The 19,962-nt window shown below is 41.8% G+C and overlaps 1 protein-coding gene and 1 non-coding gene across 2 annotated transcripts; both read right to left on the reverse strand.

The window, feature by feature from the left end:
• Window positions 1–2,900: 2,900 nt before the first annotated feature.
• Window positions 2,901–19,398, reverse strand: alkbh3 (alkB homolog 3, alpha-ketoglutarate dependent dioxygenase). Its single transcript, XM_039017196.1, has 10 exons — window positions 19,320–19,398; window positions 18,832–18,943; window positions 18,465–18,568; window positions 18,259–18,293; window positions 18,085–18,132; window positions 17,636–17,739; window positions 11,481–11,569; window positions 10,853–11,062; window positions 7,652–7,750; window positions 2,901–3,711 (listed from the first exon to the last, which is right to left on the reverse strand). The coding sequence occupies exons 2-10, from the start codon at window positions 18,905–18,907 to the stop codon at window positions 3,595–3,597; spliced, it is 882 nt and encodes a 293-aa protein (XP_038873124.1). The 5' UTR covers window positions 18,908–18,943; window positions 19,320–19,398; the 3' UTR covers window positions 2,901–3,594.
• On the reverse strand, window positions 8,201–8,255 carry LOC120066865. The gene has a single exon (XR_005478845.1). It is a non-coding gene; the product is annotated as a U7 small nuclear RNA (small nuclear RNA).
• Window positions 19,399–19,962: the final 564 nt, after the last annotated feature.

A 19,962-nucleotide genomic window follows, 5' to 3' on the forward strand; every position in this document is an offset into this window, starting at 1 on the left:
ACTTCTAGGGATACACAACATCCGGAAATATATGTAGATATCTTGGTTAGGAATTGTATTCTCAAACAAGAGCAGTATACAAGCGCTTTACCCACAAACACAGTGCGGAGGCATTTCTCTGTCCATTTGTACACAAGAGTTCCACCTTCAACCTCTCTCTAGGAACAAATAGTCCCACCACAGTGTGGGCTGGCGAGAGTTGGCTCCACACACACACACACACACACATCCCTGCTCAACCAAGGGCCTTTAACCTGTTACACAACACCCCTGTGCTTGCCACCCACGCACGTACGTGCTCACACAGAACAATTATTCTTCAAGGGATGTTCATCGCAAAGTGAAGGTGCCAAGGTGGCGCCCACTGAACCCACAGCGTGACTCTCCAAATGTACTGGGTGTCTGTCTGACAGAAGAGCAAACAGAGTACTATCTCGCCTCTTCTTTTCCTCTCCTCTCCCCTCTAGGTCAGTCCCAGAGGAGTAAAGGGGAGGGAGGGCACTGGGTAGTGATTGGGGTGCCACTGCCCATTAAGTGTTTGGGAACACATTATTACTTTCATTAAATGCTTCAACAAATCACTATGGGTGAATAACTCACGGGCGAGCGCCCAGGCCGGAGGGCAGTTTATACTAGTACTGAAACTAGTTTAAACTGAAAAGTCTTAGGCTACTGTTGCCGCCAGTGTAGAGACTAAGAAAGTGAAGCTTCGGATAAGTCACTGCCAATGTGCTTCACCAGTGTCTACACCTTGAAGTTTATCACCCTCATATCATGGTGTTTCACAGGCTAGGGGTGTGTCTCAATAGTGCTACCTGGCATCCTTTCTTTTTCTCCTCTCTTTCAAAGCATAAGCAACATATTTTTCGAAGCAATGTGATGGATGCTAGTGCCTGCAGGACATGATTTCACTTGTCCAGATCTTTTCTATCAGTGGCGGAGGAGGAGGAGAGAAGACAAGGATAGGACGCCAGTTTAGATTATTGAGATGCACCCCTCCAACCAGCGCACAGGGTCCTGTTCAGTAAGCACAAAACAAAAGAAAACGGGGTGAAATGAAGATAAGAAACGCTGGTTTTCATTTTCCATTGCGAAACAGGTGACTTAATGAACATGAACCTGGGGTGTATTCATTCGACATCAAACAGAAGAAAACTGACGGAAACGGGGTTGGTGAGACCTGAACTCATTTTCATTTTCCATTGCAGAACGTGTTAAAACATTGGGCCCTCATGAACATGGCCCTGGTCTAAAATCTCTGGCACTGTCACAAGGAGAGCTTCTGTTTGCAATGATGCAGGTAATAGATATCTTACTAACACCTATTAATAAATACATCTTCTAATGACCTGAGCTGCTGTGGTATGACTGGATTACATGCTTTGACATGTTGTAACCTAGTAGCCAGAGATTGAGGTAGTGTCTATATATTAACATATAGTAGTGCATCTGCATGGAGAGGTCCATTCAAAACCAAAATTCTCATCAGTCAACTGTAACATTTCACACAACGTACAAGACTCAAAGATATCTTAACAGCAGGCCTGTTTACTGAAAAACACATGAGACTTTTTGCTCTTGCTTGCTTTTTGGGCAAGAGGACAATGATATCTTGAAAACTTGGGACTGAAAACGTGGGACTGTATAAAAAAATGGACTGATGAATATTGGGGGGGGGGGGGGGAAATGCCCCTTTAAGTGTGTTGCAAAAATAGATGTATTACTGAGATTTAACAACTTTCATTAAATAAATTCAAACTTACGTCCATTTTATAACATACATTTCTCTCTCCAACATCCAGGTGCGTTGCGAAATATGTATTACCTTACGTACATGTGCATGTCAACACAAATGAACCAGATGGATAACCAAACTAAGAGGAGACATTCTGCTTAGGTTGGAGTAATGAAATTGGCTACTGTAGTTACGAGGGGAGAGGGGAGCCCTCCATGGTCCACGGTTGTGAAGGGGAAACTTTCCCCATGGTACTGAATATACAGGTAACTGCCAAAACAAAGGTGTGGTTCATGAGTTAATTAAGCAATTAACATCCCATCATGCTTAGGGTCATGTATAAAAATGCCCAATTGCCCATTATTTTGGCAAACATTGGTAGAAGAGATCTGTGACTTTGAAACAGGGGTCTCAAAAGGAGCATAGGGGGTTTAAAGGGTGTGTGTCAGTAACCAGATTTCAACCCAATTGAACACTTATGGGGGATTCTGGAGCAGCACCTGAGACAGGGTTTTCCACCACCAAAACACCAATTGATGGAATTTCTTGTGGAAGAAAGGTGTCACATCCCTCCAATAGAGTTCCAGACACTTGTAGAATCTATGCCAAGGCGCATTGAAGCTGTTCTCATGGTGGCCCAACGCCCTATTAAGACGCTTTGTGTGTGTGTGGAGTGTTTCCTTTATTTTGGCAGCTACCTGTATCACCTTAGTGTGGGGCCATGACTCTCTCAGCATCAGGTCCAAGCTGTGATGTGTGTGAGGACTGAGGCTAATTTATCTCTACATAAAACTTCACAGGCCCTCAAATGGGACTTCTACATACTGAGGGTAAGGTGATGGGTGTGATGGCTATACCCATGTAACCACTCGGCCGTTGAATAAGATATTATCTCGGTACGAGCTTACTCCAGGGCACACTGTTGGGTATGTGCCTTGATAATGCCTTATAAATGGCCTTGAAAATACCTGAAAATGAAATGAAGGCATTTAAAATGAAATGTAATGGCATGAACAAAAAGGTTGCAAACAGAAGGCAGAACCGCTAACCAACGTGTTTCTCCTCCTTATACACGGTGATAATGAAAGAGATCTTTTCAAACGTCTGCAAGCTGAACATTTCACTACACCCGCAATAATATCTGCTAAATATCTGCTAAAAAAAGTATGATTCTCTCGCTCTGTTTTTATTTACCAAACATTCAAAACAACAACTTCATCCTTTCGTGTTACAAAATAAACAGGGCTATATTTGGTCAACTTGGCCACTAGTTGTTCTTTCACATTTTATATACCTGGGATGTTCTCTCAAACGGCTACAAACCAAGGGGTATTAAATTATGACTTGTAATTGTAAATAGAATACCTAATTAAACAAAATCTAAATGTGAAGCCAAAGAAATATTAACTGAAAGGCAACCAGGTAGAAAGCCAAAACTCCACCTCCATCTTTTCCTGATTAGCCTTCTCAAATAAATAAATGTGGGACAAATTATTCAAAATTATATTTTAACTTCATAAGGCCTTCAGAGACCCCCGAGATTCCAGTCCACACAAACTATAGTTGTCAAACTAATCTGTTATGGGATATAATTAAGGCTAAATCTACTCCACATATTTAGTGAGCATAACTGTAAACGTTGACAACTCCTTCCAAATCTTGTCTGGTGGTTTTAAGCTTGTATTTTCCCCTGATGTCAACACTCATCTTCCTCACTATCCCATAAAGTGTATTTAACGATGTCCATCAAGGGTTGAGGTCATTTCCTCCTCCTCCGCCACACAATCTTCCATTACCACTCTTTATAGCAGTCCCACCCAGAGTGTTAAGTGTGAAGGTGTTTGTGAAGGACAGTGTGTTTAGTGTTGGGGTGGTAGTCCGGCCCTTGGTCTCGGTCCCTCAGGCTCTGGGTACATGGTGCGGAAGGTCAGGTTGATACGAGGCCCTCGGTCGTGGTACTCTTTGGCCACTGAATGCTGTCGAGGACAACAAAAGCATATAACAGTTCTGTGTATTAGAGAGACTTCACTGAACTGCGTTAGTCAAGTACCTCCACTACTTTGGTTTTTCCTGTTTTAACCACCGTCACTTTAAGGAGCCTTCCCATAGCGCAGTTAAGTCCAGAGACAAAACACATGCACAGCTCACACACTGTATACAACACAGACAGACAGTAACATCAGTCCTTTGTCCTACTGCTCCTTGGCCTTGTATCAGAGACCGGAGACTATTTCATTCTCTCTCCCTCACTTCCCTCTCACTCTCTTATACACACACACACAAAATGTCTTACTAGTGACTTGGCAGACATAGTCCAACTTCTCACCTCCAACTTCAACCAAAATCAGATACATTGTTCGTTGTTTATCTAAAAACTGTCACCAGGGAACGAGTCTTGGCGAAGACAACCGCTCAGTCCGGATTTAGACGGGGGGAGAGTTATCGCAGCGGTTACACAACAAGATCTACGTCCCAGTCTAAATGTTTAGTGTCCGTTTCAAACAAATGGGGAATTAACTAAGCACTGGGTGGTTTTGTGTGAAAAGCAGCTTGAGTAAGTGGGGGCAAGGTGGGGGCCAGACTAACTACGGCAATCCAATGTGTACTTTCCTGAATTCTCTGGGATGGGACTCCTGTCAGATGTTGCCATAAAACGCAGCTGACCTTTTTGGTCTGAATACGTTTCTGTCTCTTTCTCTTTAAATTAAGGAGTGGGTCTTTCAAGTGGCGCTTCTCTAGGGCCCAGTGTCGAGGCCAGGAAACTACGGGAACTGACTGTGGAGCGGGAGAACACGGGGTCCAGCAGGATTGGAAGACTCCACTGTCTGACAGGATAAATGGCTCCTACCGTCCTAGTGACGGAGACAGACGGTCCGGCGGTGTGATCCGACCCGAAGACACACACAATCATCCACATATACACCAATGATATCCACAGATGACCACAGCCACGTGCACACTCTCACACACACGTTGGACCCTGAGAGCAAATAAATTGCTATCATTAAATCTGACGTCATTTTTCCTTCCTCATGCTCCCTATCAATCCCTCGGTCTGGCTGTCAATCTGTCTGGGAACTCTCTTACTTTACATCACACAGCATTCTTTGTGTATAATAGAAAAACAGCATAAGTGTAACAGTCATAAATAAGTGCAGTTTGTTATGGGGGCTAGGGTCATAAAACTGCAGACACTGTTCTATCGTTTCAGGTCACTGGAAGTGTAAGGAGGTAGTCTAGACACAAACACACCCTCTCTCTCTCTCTCTCTTAAGAAATCCTTGTCTGATAGAAAAGCTCAGAACGACAGAGACAGACATAATGTTCTTTACTTTAGAAAGTCTTTGCTGTTGTCTGATAACTCATAACCCACTAGAACTAAAGCCTGTTATGACATACCATATGATTAGATAGCAACACGCTCACGTGGCTAGCACTAGCAGTCGGCTAACTGGGTTGTTGTTCCTGGCAAGGTCGATAAAACGTATGATTTTGAATGCCAAAACACTTCTATTGGCATAGATCAGTGTTTCTCTACCTTTTTGCGCCAGGGACAGGCAAGCTACAGTACCAGTCAAAAGCTTGGACACCTACTCATTCAAGGGTTTCTCTTTATTTTTACTATTTTCTACATTGTATGAACTATAAAATAACACATATGGAATCATGTAGTAATCAAAAAAAAGTGCTAATCAAATCAAAATATATTATATTTGATATTCTTCAAAGTAGCCACCCTTTGGCCTTGGTGACAGCTTTGCAGACTCTTGGCATTCTCTCAACCAGCTTCATGAGGTAGTCACCTGGAATGCATTTCAATTAACAAGTGTGCCTTGTTAAGTTTTTTTCCTTCTTAAGCCAATCAGTTGTGTTGTGACAAGGTAGGGGTGGTATACAGAAGACAGCCCTATTTGGTTAAAGACAAAGTCCATATTATGGCAATAAGCAAAGAGAAACGACAGTCCATCATTACTTTAAGACATGAGTCAGTCAATAAATGTCCAGAACTTTGAAAGTTTCTTCAAGTGCAGTCGCAAAAACCATCAAGCGCTATCATGAAACTGGCTCTCATGAGGACCGCCACAGGAAAGGAAGACCCAGAGTTACCTCCGCTGCAGAGGATAAGTTCATTAGAGTTACTAGACTCAGAAATTGCAGCCCAAATAAATGCTTCACAGAGTTCAAGTAGGAGACACATCAACAGTGTTAATCAGGCCTTCATGGTCGAATTGCTGCAAAGAAACCACTACTAAAGGACACCAATAATAAGAAGAGACTTGCTTGGGCCAAGAAACACGAGCAATGGACATTAGACAGGTGGAAATCTCTCCTTTGGTCTGATGAGTCCAAATGTGAGATTTTTGGTTCCAAGCGCCATGTCTTTGTGAGACGCAGAGTAGGTGAACGGATGATCTCAGCATGTGTGGTTCCCACCGTGAAGCATGTAGGAGGAGGTGTGATGGTGCTTTGCTGGTGAAACTGTCAGTGATTTATTTAGAATTCAAGGCACACTTACCAGCATGGCTACCACAGCATTCTGCAGTGATACGCCATCCCATCTGGTTTGCGCTTAGTGGGACTATCATTTGTTTTCAACAGGACAATGACCCAACACACCTCCAGGCTGTGTAAGGGCTATTTGATCAAGAAGGAGAGTGATGGAGTACGTCATCAGATGACCTGGCCTCCAAAATCACCCGACCTCAATCCAATTGAGATGAGCTGGACTGCAGAGTGAAGGAAAAGCAGCCAACAAGTGCTCAGCATATGTGGGAACTCCTTCAAGACTTTTGGAAAAGCATTACAGGTTAAGCTGGTTGAGAGAATGCCAAGAGTGTGCAAAGCTGTCATCAAGGCAAAGGGTGGCTACTTTGAAGAATCTCAAATATAAAATATATTTTTATTTGTTTAACACTTTTTTGGTTACTACATAATTCCATGTGTTATTTCATAGTTTTGATATCGTCACTATTATTCTACAATGTAGAAAAAAGTAAAAATAAAGAAAAACCCTTTAATGAGTAGGTGTGTCCAAACTTATGACTGGTAGTGTACATGTTCGGTCAATCGTTCTTGGGGGACCATGATCTATGAATGAACATGAGCTTTATAGCTAGCTAACTCAATTGCCAATATGTATTTGTGAAATGTAAATTGTGAATAAGAAATATCCCTAATAATTATAAACTCACTTTTACATTCACGTGTGTACCTTGTCGACAAAATGTAATATATGTATATATATATATATCCAATAAAAAAACATTCACTTTTGTTTTCTGTTTTTAAATGTTTTCCATTGTGTGCCCTAATGAACACGACCTGGTGTTGTTGGGGCGTGTCCCTGTGTTTGATTGGCCTGGCCTACCTGCCAGTCATCCTGTGTGGGACATACAAGTAAAAATAATGGAAACCCTTGAGTAAATGAGGGATACAAAGTATATTGAAAGCAGTTGCTTTCACACAGGTGTGGTTCCTGAGTTAGTTAAGCAATTAACATCCCATCATGCTTAGGGTCATGTATAAAAATGATGGGCAGGCCACTATTTTTGTCTACCATGGTTATCCCCACATAAGATGACAATGCTCCCATCCACCGGGCATGAGTGGTCACAATGGTTTGATGAGCATGAAAACAATGCGTCTCAGTCACCAGATCTCAACCCAATTGAACACTTCTGGGAGATTCTGGAGCAGCACGTGAGACAGTGTTTTCCACCACCATCAACAAAACACCAAATGATGGAATTTCTCGTGGTAGAATGGTGTCACATCCCTCCACTAGAGTACCAGACACTGTCAGTTCGTGGTGGCCCAACGCCCTATTAAGACACTATGTTAGTTTCCTTTATTTTGGCAGTTACCTGTAGATGGTGTTGTTAGGGTGTGTCCCTGTATTTGATTAGCCGGGCTTACCTGCCAGTCATCCTGAGTGGCTCCTTCCATCATCAGGAGAGTGCCGTGAGTTAGAGGGATCCGCAGCCTCTCCACATACGTGTAGTCCCCGTCCTCCTCCTGACACACACGAGTACACAAATGTATACACACACATACTGAGTCTAGGGTACAAACTAACACCACATATCACCTCTGTATACTTACACAACGAGCACAGTTCATCTACATTATGATGGATGAGTGTTACCACCTAGTTAGAAAGTAGCTGAGTATAAACACTGATGTACCCACATGAAAAAAATACTACGGTATACTACAGTAAATACTAACAGTATTAACTGTATTGTCTTTGCGGACTAAAGACTTAAGTCCGCAAAAATAATACAGTTAATACTGTTAGTATTCTGTAGTATTTACAGTAAACTATATTGTAAATACTGTAGTAAAAGAAAACTGTATTATATACTAAAGTAATTTTAATGTAGTGCTTTTACGGATTGTAGCGGATTGTAGTATACTGTAGTATTTACTATAGTGTTCTTGTTTTATTATCTTTGACATTGAAGTGCAGGCTTTCTCCTTGAGGAAACCTCCTGGAGAAATAGTAAAAGAGCAAATGTTTCATAACTTGTAGGTAGGACTGGGGTCTGAGCGTCTGTTCTTTACTATAACCTGTAGGGAACACAATATATGGTCTATACTTGGCATGTTGGTTTCTCAATTATGGGTGGCACAAATTGGGATATGCGGCAGGGGAATGGGCAGGGTACCTTATATGCAAATTAAATACTGTAGTATTTACTATAGTTAAAAAAGTGTCGTGATTTGCGGACATTACTCAAGTACATCATACTTGAGTAAAAGTAAAGATAACTTAACAGAAAATGTACTCAAGTAAAAGTCACCCAGTAAAATACTACTTGAGTAAGTAAAAGTATTTGGTTTTAATTATACTTAAGTACAAAAAGTAAATGTAATTGCTAAAATATACTTAAGTATCAAAAGTAAAAGTATAAATATTTCAAATTACCTATATTAAGCAAACAAGACGGCACCATTTACTTTTTTTAAATGTAAATTTACGGACAGCTAGTGGCACACTAACATGCTGACCAAACCAGACGTGCGCCCTCGTGCACCATCGCGTGCACGTTGATTTTCTTCACCCACACCAGAAGCGATCAGAACACACAGGTTGAAATATCAAAAACTTTGAACCAATTATACTAATTTGGGGACAGGTCAAAAAGCATTAAACATTTATGGCAATTTAGCTAGCTAGCTTGCTGCTGCTAGCTAATTTGTCCTGGTATATAAACATTGGGTTGTTATTTGACCTGAAATGAACAAGGTCCTCTACTCCGACAATTAATTCACAGATAAAACGGGAAACCGAATTCGTTTCTCGGCATCTCTCCTCCTTCCTTCAGTCTTCTTTTTCTTCTTTGGACTTTATATGGCGGTTGGAAACCAAATTTACAGCATTACTACAACCGCCCGGAGTGTAGACCTAAGTTCATCTTTCAATCACCCACGTGGGTATATGCTCCTAAAAAACAATGAGGAGATGGGAGAGGCTAGACTTGCAGCGCGTTGAGCGTTACAAATGGAACCAATTTATTTTATAGTGCCTGGCCACGCAGACGCTCGCTGAGGCGCACGAGCAGTGGGAGTGCAATGATTGAATAACATGTATGTGTAAACGTATTTTGCAACGCTCGCGTATGGTCAGCATGTGACACTCAGTCATAATTTACAAATGAAGCATGTGTGTTTAGTGAGTCCACCAGATCATCAGTTGGGATGACCAGGGATATTCTCTTGATAAGTGTGTGAATTAGACCATTTTCCTGTCCTGCTAAGCATTCAAAATGTAACGAGTATTTTTGGGTGTCAGGGAAAATGTATGGAGTAAAAAGTACATTATTTCGGAATTTAGTGAAGTAAAAGTAGTCAAATATAAATAGTATAGATACCCTAAATATAAAGTATAGATACCCTAAAAAAACGACTTAAGCAGTACTTTAAAGTATTTTTACTTAAGTGCTTTACACCACTGATAATTTTACATTAAAACTGTAGTATTATATAGTAAACTGTAGTATTTCTTTCATTTGGGTAATAACATTGTATTAACAAGACTATGGCTAACTGTCCAGATTTAGGCTAAAGTAATCTATGGCAAACTACTCTCATAGAGGTTTCTTCCTGGTTCAAAAAGGGGCTTGGGTGGTGGGCGTAGCAATGAGCGTGGTTTGCACAACAAAACATTTTTGAGACCATTTTAGAGGCACCCATCGTGGTGGTGTAGAGACATTTGTGCATTTTTATGGCAATTTCCTGCAATTCTACACATTTCTCCATGAAGCAGAAACAATTTTTGCAGTTTAAAGCTAATTTCCTGCAATTCTACACAGCTTACATTTAAAGCTATGCATTTGCCATGGCTAATAGCATGTTATTTTGCTCAAACATAAAATGAATACTGCTAAATAGCAGTGACTGTCTAGTTTTTATTTTGGTAATTAGTTCTCAAAGATTATATTACTTAAAAAATATATATAGGTCCATTATCTTTTATACATACTTTATATCTAGTTTTAGTCGTTTAAGTTTACACTGAAAGTGTTTTTCCATCCCCCCCAAAAATAAATAAATACAAATGGTTTTCTTTTTTGACACTGTTTGGACTAAGGCAACCCGAAAAAAAGACTTGGGCAGCCTGCCCAAGGATGGAAATGGCAGAAGAATCATTGCTCATACATGAACCCCTGTGAGTACTTCCCATTTCCATAGGGGGTACTTAGGAAGACCCATAGGAACATAGGCCTACTGGTAAAATCAACATATGAGGTATTTCGGGGGTACTCCAAACAGAGCGAAACCTCATCCCTACACGATTGTAACCCGTCCCTCCATCTCTCCTCCAGTCTAACAGGCGTTGACTGCTTGTGGAGGCTGAACACTCATGTCCCCCAGGCTGAGGGAGGTGATGGTGGGCCTTTTATCCCCTGTCTCTCCCTTCCCTCCCTCTCCCCCCACCCTCATGTCCCCCAGGCTGAGTGAGGCGACGGTGTACCTTATATCCCCCCTGCCTGTCTCTCATCCCTCCATCTCCCCCCACCCTCATGTCTCCCAGGCTGAGTGAGGCGATGGTGGACCTTATATCCCCTGTCTCTCATCCCTCCATCTCCCTCTCCCCCATGATCCCAGTCTTACCGGTGCAGGCTGCTTGCGGAGGCTGAACACCCTTATGTCTCCCAGGCTGAGGGAGGCGATGGTGGGCCGGGTGCCCAGCGCGACCTCATCGTCACTGTGCCAGCCGATGCTGTCTTTGCAGTTCCTATACAGGTTACACATCAGCGAGTTGAAACGGTGGCCACTCGCCTTCTCTACGGCGCAGCGCAGGGTGACCAGCAGCGGGTGCCACTGAGAGAGAGGGCGAGAAGGGCGAAGAGGGAGAAAGAGGTTATGCGCCGCGGCTCATGTTAGATGTTAATAGTGCTCTTTTCTTTTAACAGTGTTTCACCATGTTCACTGATTATTTATATGCTTAGCATTTCTTAGGGAGGTAGTAGGGGATAGGGAATAAGTATATAGATAAGCTGCTGTTGTGTGAGCAGTACTAGTGTACACATTGGCAGAGGAGGAGAGTAAAAGGAGGAACAAGAAGAGTGAGGTAGAGCGAACGCAAGAGTCCGAGAGAAATGGTAAAGAGCAAAAGTGGTTGAGGTAAAGGGGAAACACATGAGGAAATGGTCAAATCTCTTTTACAAGCAGGCACAACGCTCATTCAATTCAGCTCCACTTTTACCGTCATGCAGCAGGAGGTGGAGATATACCATACCTGTGCGTTGGCCTCCAGAGTAGAGTGGGCGTATGTGTATGGCAGTTCTCCATACCAGCAGGTTAACCTGGGCTCCTCATAGGCCTCACCTATACAACACAGTGACAATACAGTTACACTGCATGAATAACCTGTGTTCTTGAATAGACCCTAGTGATAGAAGCACATTTTCTGTACATACGGAGGTGCAGGCGCGCACACACACACACACACAATCACTTACTGTAGTGCATGCACATTGCACAGACACAAATGAGGTGATTCAATAGAGCTGGGCGGGCAGGGCCAAGTGAAACATCTCTAAATTGGTACTGTATTTGTGTCAAGGCAATTTGACAAAAATTAGAAATCATGACTAGTTGGAGCTCTGTCAGGGACAATAATAAATAGTGTAGTGATATAAAGTTTAATACATATGTAGAGTAAACAACAAAACAGTGTATTTTCAGGTCCCAGTAATGTCATTGTAAATGGTGATGTATACTTAAATATATACAGCACCAGTCAAAAATTGACACCTTCTCATTCCAGGGTTCCCCCTTATTTTTACTATTTTCTAGTAAAGACATCAAAACAATAAAATATCACATATGGAATCATGTAGTAACCAAAAAAAGTGTTTAACAAAGCAAAATATATTTTATATATTTGAGATTCTTCAAAGTAGCCACCCTTTGCCTTGATGACAGCTTTGCACACTCTTGGCATTCTCTCAACCAGCTTCATGAGGTAGTCACCTGGAATGCATTTCAATTAATAGGTGTGCCTTAACTTAATTTGTGGAATTTCTTTCCTTCTTAATGCATTTAAGCCAATCAGTTGTGTTGTGACAAGAAGACAGAAGACCTATGTGGTAAATGACCAGGTCTATATTATGGCAAGAACAGCTCAAATAAGCAAAGAGAAACGACAGTCCATCATTAGTTTAAGACATTAAGGTCAGTCAATGTGAAAAATTTGAACTTTTCTTCAAGCGCAGTCGCAAAAAACATCAAGCGCTATGATGAAACTCTCTCTCATGAGGACCGCCACAGGAAAGGAAGACCCAGAGTTACCTCTAATGAACTTATCCTATGCAGCAGAGTTAACTGCATCTTAGATTACAGCCCAAATATATGCTTCACACAGTTCAAGTAATAGACACATTTCAAAATCAACTGTTCAGAGGAGAATGCGTGAATCAGGCCTTCATGGTCAAATTGCTGCAAAGAAACCACTACTAAAGGACACCAATAATAAGAAGAGACTTGCTTGGGCCAAGAAACACGAGCAATGGACATTAGACAGGTGGAAATCTCTCCTTTGGTCTGGTGAGTCCAAATTTGAGATTTTTGGTTCCAACTGCTATGTCTTTGTGAGATGCAGAGTAGATGAACGGATGATCTCTGCATGTGTGCTTCCCAAAGTGAAGCATGGAGGAGGTGGTGTGATGGTTTTGGGGTGGTTTGCTGGTGACACTGTCAGTGATTTATTTAGAATTCAAGCCACACTTAACCATCATGGCTACCACAGCATTCTGCAGTGATACACCATCCCATCTGGTTTGCGCTTAGTGGGACTACCATTGTTTTTCAACAGGACAATGACCCCAAAAACACCTCCAGGCTGTCTAAGGGCTATTTGACCAAGGAGAGTGATGGAGTGCTGCATCAGATGACGTGGCCTCCACAATCACACGACGTCAACAACTGAGATGGTTTGGTATGAGTTGGACTGCAGAGTGAAGGAAAAGCAGCCAACAAGTGCTCAGCATACGTGGGAACTCCTTCAAGACTGTTGGAAAAGCATTCCTCGTGAAGCTGGTTGAGAGAATGCCAAGTGTGCAAAGCTGTCATCAAGGCAAAGGGTAAATAAAATATATTTTGATTTGTTTAACACTTTTTTGGTTACTACATGATTTCATATGTTGTTTCATCGTTTTGATGTCTTCACTATTATTCTACAATGTAGAAAATAGTCCAAATAAAGAAAAAAATCTTGAATAAGTAGGTGTCCAAACTTTTGACTGATACTGTGTGTGTGTGTGTGTATATATATATATATATATAGAGCATTTAATCATAAGTTGTACTTGATTTCTTGAGAAATTACCAAAAAACATCATAATTTGCATCCATATTTGGCAGTGTGTGGGCTAAGTAATGTGGTCATTGTTCTAAGTGCCTTCCACTGCTTTGTTTTACTCCAAGTGCGACATTTTCATGGTGCAAAAGATAAACTATTTTGTGCCATGAAATAGTCACCCCAAATGTGGCAAACCTGCAGTTCCCAGGTCATCTTTATAAAACCTTGCTCCATCGCTCTTTTCTATGGAAGCAAGCACTAATACATTTCTCACAGAGCTCCATTTGGGCATTTCGTAAAAGAAAACAGTCACAAAGTCAAAACGTTGTCCCACTGGTCCTCGAGTTGAGACCTCACAGTTCATACATTAGGCCCAAAGCAAATATTTAGACATGACTTCATTTATTATAGCTAAAAACAAAACCTTTCACTGTACCCATAAAAAAGATGATATCAGGACAAGGATAAACAAAACTCTAGTCAGTCAAGGGGTGCAACCCAAATGGCACCCTATTCCATTCACAGTGCACTACTTTTGGGTCCAGTAGCAGTGCGTGGGTAAATACATTCGGGAAGCCAAGCCAGGAAAAAAGCCATATTACAACCGGTGTGTTGTGATAATTGCGTTGTTTGCTCTATTACCCGTTAGTTTATACACCACCGTGATATATATGCTGAACAAAAATATGAATCCAACTTGCAACAATTTCAATGATTTTACTGAGTTACAATTCATACAAGAAAAATCAATACATTCGGCCCTAATCTATGGATTTCACATGACTGGTCAGGGGGCATGCCAATTGCATGCTCCCTCAACTTGAGACATCTGTGGCATTGTGTTGTGTGACAAAATTGCACATTTTACAGTGGCCTTTTATTGTCCCCAGCACACGGTGCGCCGGTGTAATGATTATGCTGTTCAATCAGCTTCTTGATATGCAACACCTGTCAGGTGGTTGGATTATCTTGGCAAAGGAGAAATGCTCACTAACAGGGATGTAAACAAATTTGTGCACAACATTTTTGAGAAATAAGCTTTTGGTAGCTTTTATTTCAGCTCATGAAACACGGGACCAAACTTTACATGTTGCATTTATATTTTTGTTCAATATAAGTGTAACCGGTGTAAAATGGCTAACTAGTTAGCAGTGCCCCCAAGTAGCGTTTCAATTGGTGACATTACTCGCTCTGAGTCGTTGAAGTAGCTGTTTCTCTTGCTCTGCAAGGACCGCGGCTTTGTGGAGCGATAGGTAACTAATGCTTCGTGGGAGGCAGTTAATGATGTGTGCAAATGGTCCCTGGTTCAAGCCCAGGCTGTGGCGAGGAGCGGGACGGAAGCAACATTGTTACATAAGGGCGAGACAACTAGAAGACAGTCACAGTAAGCAGAATAAATTCAACCACATGTTTGTTTCATCAAAAAACCTGAGAGCAACATCTATCCGGTGAAGTCCACAAAGCAAATATTGAATGTAACAAACAGTTTCATGACCTACAGCATGGTCAAGCAATTTAATGTTTCCAACATTTTCGGACTACTAAACAACTATTGATTTAGAACCATTGCTGAATTACTGCAAGTCACAAAAAAACAGGAGCTTCTGCCGCCAACATCATTCCCTCACCATTTCGACATCATCAAATCACCTATGCTTAGTCTAATACCGTGACAACTTAAAGATATCATAAACAAATTTTGTCCAATCAACTTAAGCTAATCATCATGTGGCTGTCCATAACACTGATTTCAAATTAAATCTGTGTGCATGCGTGTGTGTGTGTGTGTATGTATCCATTCAAGTAGAAAAAACATGTCATCCTACTTGTAGACTGAGGAATGCCAATGCCATCGTCCTTTGTTTCAAGTTAGCAAAACGGTCTATGACTCCGTATAGAGTAGCCTACACGCGTTTTGTTTTTGTTGTCCTAGACTACGCTACCTGGCTAAAAGGCTTGCTTACTTTCATCGGTAACGATGAGCCAGCTAGTTAATGTGAGCCTACAATGTACATCTAGCTACATATTGAACTTCCATCCTCTCAGGGTAGGGGCACAATGTATGAATTTAAGGTTGGATCAAAATTGCCGTTACAATCATTGGCCGGTACACCAAGTCCACAAGTCCAAATCCCTATCTCCATCCACGGCTAATTTACGAAAGTACCGATTTTAGCTAGCTAGCTAGCCACCGGAGGACGACACAATGAGATGCAACAATTCACATTGTTTCTGTCAATGACGTTTTGCTTTTGATGTGATTGGTGTGAAGCCAAATCCGAACTGGCTTCCCTTGACACTTCCTTTTGGTGCACTCAGTTTGGAGCTCACTCAGTTCAGCTCAACGCTGATTGTCTTTTCTTTTATATTTATATTTTTTTTTATCAAGGGAGGCCAAATGCTCACTGGCTTCCATTGCTATTGAATTTAAAGCTATGGGCAGCAACAATGTCATACTCTTTTTGACCAGACAGCATCAGATAGAGGGACTACACATACTGAGACAGAGGGGCGCCGTTTCGCTCACTGATGTTTTCTCCGGTGAGATGCATTCAGCCACTAGGCGAATTAAAGGACAATTATGAAACACAGAGCGACTTAATAAATTATTTTATACATTCTTTCGTGGTAAAATTTGGGGGAAAGCCTGGCTTCCCTTGGCATCCTAGCAAAAAGGCTTGCAGATGGCAATAGAGTCATTTCCATCTTACCGTCCAAAAGCATTGTATTTCTGCCGGCAATAAACTCGTATCCCCGTGAACCAATTCGTACCTAAAACATTTCCTCCTTAACTAGATTTAATGGCGAGAAGGCAGTTAACAAACAGGGAAAATATGCATAACTTTCTTTATGAAACACAATTTTCCACCACCATGCTAAAGTGGCTAATGCCTAGGAATGCTAGTCCCGGATGTTGCTTATCGCGTTCAGCCAATCAAGTTGCAGCAGTCCGTTGTTCACCCCTGGCTGTACACAGGGCGCAACATCGGGATGTAGCATTAGCCACTAGCAAGGTGGCGGAAAATTGTGTTTCATAAAGAAAGTATGCATATTTTCCAAATTCTTCTCGCCATTAACTCTAGTTAAGGAGGAAATCAACACCTTGGCAGCCTGAATGGAGAATGTTTTAGGATACGAATGTATTGCCAGCTGCATACAATGTGTTTGGATGGTAAGACAAAACCATCAATACCAGATCAATATCGCCATCTGCCAGGCTTTGGATTATTGGCATCCATGAATACACGCCACTTTAAGGCTCTGGTCAAAAGTAGTGCCCTCTTTAGTGAATAGGGCGCTATTTGGAACACAACTTTAGTCATGTAGAGCCTATTTAGAGTCTTGCTTGAGTAGGAAAAAGTGAGTCAATGTGCAGCAAGGCTATAAAGAGGAGTGGGTGTATGTGTGTAGTATGTGTGTGTATATAGTGTGTGTGTATGTAGCAGTAGCACCCCCTCTATTTCCTCTTGAACCTAGATGTCACAATTGACTCGTGTTGACACAATGTGAGGGGCAGCGGCTGGGCCATGTTCTTCCTACATATGCTTGTTGGGCTTAATGGTTTTGAGTCATGCGCCTCCTTCGTGTTGTTGTCGTCTGCTACTGTGTCTTGCTCAATGATGGAACGTGGCTGGATTCAATCCAACAGAGACCAATGGGAAATCTGATGCAACTTCATTCAAGGCTGGGTTCCAATTCCACTTAAATGATCTTTCCTTGTCTCTTTTCCTTCCGTGACCTATGGTTGGAGAAGACTTGTCCTGATCCAGTCCTTCCGTCACGTGGTCAAAATGGGAAGGAACGGTGGGTAAATGAGGCTATGTAGATAGCTATGGTTTTGGTAGGGCAATGATTAGCATGTTAGCTTGAGAATAGGAATTGTTGTTGAGATTGAATCCCGGGTCAGCTGTACAGGGATGGTCGATCTTACATTGGTACCAAACGTTCCATGACAATAACATTCTAATTGGGAGAAACTTCCAATGCCAACATGGCACCCATAAAAAAAAAATTCAGTTTGCTCACGTCTATAGGCTGTGTGTACAGTATTGCTCTGTGGTCTATCCTTGGAGACATAATTGTCAACCTACCCTGTCTGTAGTTAGTCTTTTGAGACCAAGGCAGCTCTGCTAGCAGTTTACTGAAGGCCCAGTCAGCCTCCTCTGGTGGTAGGAACCCATGGATCAGCCTCAGTCTGGGGGGGGGGGGGGGGGGGGGGGGGGGGGTAGAGAATTGTTGAATGGGGAAGCAGACTGGTTAAGTGGGTGGAAGGCAGTAGCTGACAGAGATTCTGGGTTGTGTACAGTAGACACAAATGGAAGGAAACAGTTTGAAATGGAGAGGTATTATCTGAACTTCCCCCCCCCCCCCCCCCCCCCCCCCCCAAAAAAAGAAAAAAATTAAGAAAGAAAAGCACAATTTAATTTTCCATTGTGAAACGTTTTGTTACGGTGTTCCCCTAATGAACAGGACCCTGTTGTCATTTATATGGTTGATCCAATGTCTATTGGACCTCCTTATGCATTAGATTTGAACTCACCTTGACACTCCTGATGGACAATGGCTGATCTCATAATCACCCCCCATTCTGAGGAACAGGAAAGGGTGCATGTGTAAAGAATTGTTGTTATACTTCCACTATGCGTAACCATTTTTAATTTGGGTTGTTTAAATGACGGAGTAGAGAAGATGACTGTTTGATCAAGTTACTCACTCTATCACCTTCTCCGTAGGGACATCTCTGACTGGCTGAGCAAGGGAAAGAAAGGAGAGAGAAAGAAAGAAGGGGAACTTTTTAGTTGATCCTTGTCAGCCCAAGGCTGATTTAATCTGTCGTCAATGGCGACACCTCAATCAAAAACTTCTTCTCTCGGAAAATATCTATTATTAACACAATAAACTCCAATCCTGTTTTTTTACCTTAGCAGGCTGTTGATACTCAAACATCCGCTGTCCCACTCCCCAACCTGCAGGTGGTGGATTGGCACTTGGTATCACGACAGTGCTGCAACTGGAAATTGCTCCTGCCAAAGAAAATGTATATGCCTCCATATGACCATTTAAAAACATGCATATTACCATGGATGGAACTTCTCAAAATTACAGTAGGAGAGTTCGACTTGTTTTCACAAAGTGTCTCAGAGTAGGAGAGCCGCCCCACCACCCATATAATCTTTCTTAATCATTAACATCTGAAAGGTAAAACTGATCCTAGACCAGCCTATACGGAATCGCTTTGTGAATATGGGCCCTGGTCTAATTTAGTCTGCATGACAAGAGAGAAAACCTGTTGGACGTGGTTGTTTGGGCAGTGGTTTGGCCCAAGAGCCCTGGACCCTTGCACGCTGACGTTTATCCGACATCACATCTAGAGGAGGACCACGATTGGAGGTCTGAAACTGGTTGAAACAAGCAGTCACATTTAGTTCGCATATACTGCTACCCAGAGGCCAACTTTGTAATAACATCAAACTGCATGTTCTCTCTGAAGCTAGCAAGCTGGTTGTGCTTAAATTCTGTAACAATAACACAATTTATAATAAAAATGCAGAGCATAAATGGCATGATTTTATCAGCCACCAAGCTGACGTTACAAGATAGCAAGCTAAGCGAATAGCATGGTGGCCACCCATTTGGAGTCCATAGCTTGCTAACGTTACTTATAGCGCTAACTTACAGCTTGAGTGAAATGCATCACTAGATCAGTACATGGACTATGAACGTCTCCAACATATTTTGGTATTAAATATCATCTTCTTGCTTGTTGTTACTTACCAACAGGATTAGAACAAATTAAAAGCTAGCTATCCACATATCAAATTTGACAGCTCTATCCTGTGTTACTTGAAAAAAATCCCCCTGAAACTTCAACAAAATTTAAGGGTTCCTATTTAGTTATGCAATCCTAAACGGTCCAACAACTTTACAGTGTAGTCCCAAAATAAGTATTATTATCTATTTCAAGCTGCAAATGTTATATCATAAATATCACATGTATATATTAGTGCAAATTTAACCCCATGTCATCAACCTTTTCCCCATCTGAATGTGACATTGCGAGGCTGTTGCTCAGTAGGAAGGTTCATATGTCCATCAGATAATGAAATGTCCCACTTGAATGCCTGACTTGAACTAAAATATGTGCCGGTGTTCAATTTGGGTGTCAGTACTGTTTATATTTAGGTAAAGGAGCTCCATTATACTTTATAGATAATATTCTATAAGAGGATCAGGAGCTCAAGCAGTAGAATGTTTTAGGTGCCGGTACTCAGCTCCATTGAGCTCCTGCCCAAGTCAAGCACTGCCCAGATGTCTCTCCAATCTGTCTCCACTCAGATCTCAGGTTTCGCTGAGCTTATTGACTTCAAATCAGATCAAATTGTATTTGTGACATGCTTCGTAAACAACAGGTGTAGAC

This window comes from Salvelinus namaycush, chromosome 21, assembly GCF_016432855.1.
Source record: "Salvelinus namaycush isolate Seneca chromosome 21, SaNama_1.0, whole genome shotgun sequence".
Classification (NCBI taxonomy): Eukaryota; Metazoa; Chordata; class Actinopteri; order Salmoniformes; family Salmonidae; genus Salvelinus; species Salvelinus namaycush.